The 3696-nt window shown below is 32.2% G+C and overlaps 1 protein-coding gene across 1 annotated transcript in view; it reads left to right on the top strand.

Moving 5' to 3' along the window:
* The first annotated feature begins 488 nt into the window (after positions 1-488).
* Positions 489-3696, top strand: part of LOC110028050 (cysteine-rich repeat secretory protein 55-like) — a 5897-nt gene continuing 2689 nt past the window's right edge. The window contains exon 1 of the mRNA XM_020729750.1: positions 489-1208. Within this exon, the coding sequence (XP_020585409.1) occupies positions 489-1208 (720 nt within the window). The remainder of the gene's footprint in view (positions 1209-3696) is intronic.

Below are 3696 nucleotides of genomic sequence, written 5' to 3'. Positions count from 1 at the left end.
CTAATATATAATCAATCAAAGCAATTGACAAGAGACGAAGCAACAAACAATAGACAATACTGCAACTGAATTAGTCAACCCCATGAAACCCAAAATGTCATCCTTCAAAACCCTTTGCATGAAGTGGCCCAAAAATGACATTGAAATAATCCAAGCTAATGGTCCGAATCACAAATTTAAAAGAGCCTGTTAAAGTCGAAAGCAAACCAAATGGTACTGTGTACATGACTGTCCCTTCTTTCAACATATTAAATTTGACCTTTTCTTCTAGAAAACTTCGCCGGCTTTGAGTCGATCAAGTTTTCTTTTCTTATATTTCTTTTTTATTATTTTAATTTTTTGCCGCCCTTCAATTATATTCAGTAATAGCAAGAAGGCATGACAAATTCTTATATATATATATATATATATATATATAAAGAGCATGTCAGGATGCCAGTATTCAAACACATCTAAACTAATCAAACTTGCTCAATTGGTAGACTACGATGCAGCTCCTCTTCCTCTTCCTCTTCCTCGTCTCCTTCCCCATCGCCACCCTCGGCGCAGTCTCATTACCCATCCAACAATGCGGAAAAAACTTCACTGAAAACAACATATTGCAGACCAGTATCAACAACCTCCTTCTCGACATGGTAGCAAAGAGTTCTCTTAACGGCTACGCGATCTCCTCCTACGCCTCTGACAGCTGCCAAACCATCTACGGCCTCACACAATGCCAAGGAGACCTGAGCCGGGAAGCGTGCTCCACCTGCATCACCAACGCAGCACAAAATATCAGATCTGCATGCCCTAACGCAGCCATATCCCGCGCATGGCAGGAGAACTGCTTCCTTCACTACGACACCGAGAACTTCATCGGCAAGCTGGACAAATACTTTGCCAATGTGTGGTATTCCTTCGACGCCTCTGTAAATTTCAAGATTTTTGAGCGAGCGGCAGGGGAGCTGATGGGGGAGGTGATGGAGGAAACGGTGAGAGGGAGAGAGAAGTTCGGATTTGGGGAGAGTTACGTGAATGAAAACTTGACGGTATATGGAATGGCACAGTGCACGCGGGATCTTGGAGAGCATGCATGCAATGAGTGTATGAAAAATGCATTGGAAATTATATCGTTTTACTGCGTGGGTAAGACTGGCTGCCGTGTATTTGGAAGCAGCTGTGTGGTGAGGTATGAGACTTATAAGTTTCTGCAGGTGGATTCTCCGGTTCATGCTCCTGCACCCGCTCCCTCTGTTGTCGCTGATAATTATTAGCAGTGATTGAACCATATGGGAAGGGGTTGTGTTCCTGTTTTTTATTGTTGATTGTTGATTGTTGATTGTTGATTGTTGGTATTTTGTCTTGTTTTGAATAAGTTTGATGTTGTATGAAGTAAAAGCGTTTTTTATTTATGCTAGAGAACTTGTTTTGAGAAATTTGTCCTCTCCAATTATATGAAAAAGCATATTTTCATTTTCTTTGCCAATATTGTAAGTTATTTCATCTAAGTCATGTGGTTATGTGCCTTTAGTTACATGAAAAATGGTGTGGGTTCAGTTCTAGCAACCTATATTTATTTTTCTGACTAATTGAAACAAGCCAATGCAAATAGAGCACAAACATTTTTTAGAGCCAGACTCGAATGGACCGTTCACGAGCCAACTTTGAGAAAAAAAAAATATTAAGAATCTAAACATGAATACATGTTGAGCTCATTCAAACTCTACTCACTTACATCCCTAGTAAGGCATTTACTTATCGATCAACTTTTCCTCACCATTTTACACTTGCCAATAAGAAACTAGTTGAACATAAGAATCTCATCTTTTCAATGATTATTTATTTATTTCATTCAACTCAAAACTTTTGAATTTTGATGTTTTACACCTACAACAATATGCTAACTTAAAATGGTATGTTAAATTTTAAAAACAAAGGTTAAAATACCTTTTATGAATATAATTATCATCTTTTAAAGATAAAGATCATCGCATATGTTTTATAAATATAACTATCCTAAAAATGATAAATGGTTATTAAGACTATTCCAATGTGAAAGTCAATTCTACAACCCTGATCTCCTTTATTTCATATAAAGTTGACTAATAAAAGTCAAATATTTAGTAAGAAATCATCAGAAACTTTAAAACAAAATAAATTTTTATATTTTCAATTTATCATGTTAATTTTGATTGCATTTATTCGAATGATTTGAATCATTATAAAACTTTATTTTAAATTCTCCACTATATGATTGCTGATGTCAGAGTAGTTGGAGGAAGGAGAGGAAGTATTAATTAATATTTTTTAGCTTTTAAATATAATTAGAGTTTACTTAGAAATAATTATAATACAAGTTGACAAAAGCAATGCACATTCTAAAGAATTATGTAGGAAACATTACATGTGGATGATGCATATATGATTTGGTGGTATTGTAATTAATACCGTTGCAATATCATCACAATACCACCAGATCTGCATTTATCTGTATTTTTTCTGTCTATAAGTAATATTTCATCGTATGTAAAATCTCATTTATGTACTCTGTATGTATTGAGAAAATATTATGTGTGGATAATGCATATGCGATTTGATGGTGTTGTGGTGGTATTGTAATTAATATCATCACAGCATCACCACAATGACACCAAATCTGCATCTATATGCATTTTTGTTGTCTGCACATATTATTTCCTATTTGAACCTATCCCATTTGACTTTTCCTATGAACAATTGTGGAAACATGAACGTTGAATCCTTGTCTGCACAAAAGTAAACAAGAGATGCTTTAGGGTTGCCTTATAAAAAATTGATGCTCACTGCAACACAAATATTGTTCATCGCAATAATATGTTCAGCATCAATCGTTGATGATTGTGAATATGATAAGTTTCAATTATTTGACAAATCTATTATCTTACAAAAAACATATCAAGAAAATAAATGATAATTAAGCATTTGAACATCCATTGCATAAATGTTTAACCAGGAAAGGCATTTTAAAATAAATCACATTTGTATATGTATTGTCAAACATTGTCCCACCTACATGCACTAAAATATAATTAATAAGAGATTAAATTAGTTATAAATAAATGTCTTTATGCTAAAATATAATATGGGTAAAGATCATTTTCTTATTGCTTACTTTACCTCGAATATCAATTAAATCATTTTGCTAGAAAAAATTAAAATTATACATATAAATAAAATTAATATATATATATATATATATATATATATATATAGAGAGAGAGAGAGAGAGAGAGAGAGAGAGAGAGAGAGAGAGAGAGAGAGAGGGCTTCAATATCATCATGTCCAACCAAGCTGCAAGCCGGGCATTGTCAGGCTTATGTTGTCGTTTTTTTAATTTTTTAGGTTTTAGTTTACAACGATGATTTGTATTTATGGATTTGAGGAATTAGTTTTAGCAAATATTTAATTTGCTTATGATCAATATATATTTTATTTAATTTTTATAAGCACTAATTAGAATTTAATAATTTTTGGACCATTCATTTATGTAGTGAGATGTTGATATTATTCTCTTAATTTAAGAAAAAACTTTAAAACTATTGTAAAGTTAATTATTAAATTAAAAGTATTTTTGATGTTACATTATCATTGAAATTATTAGAAATATTATTATTTTAAAGTAAATAATATTTTTTTAATCAAAGTAGTTTATATGTATTATATATATATATATAT

The sequence above is a fragment of the Phalaenopsis equestris genome, unplaced genomic scaffold, assembly GCF_001263595.1.
Source record: "Phalaenopsis equestris unplaced genomic scaffold, ASM126359v1 Scaffold000488, whole genome shotgun sequence".
NCBI lineage: Eukaryota > Viridiplantae > Streptophyta > Magnoliopsida > Asparagales > Orchidaceae > Phalaenopsis > Phalaenopsis equestris.
The sequence above is the reverse complement of the archived record's forward strand: the minus strand, read 5'-3'. Positions and strand labels throughout refer to the sequence as shown.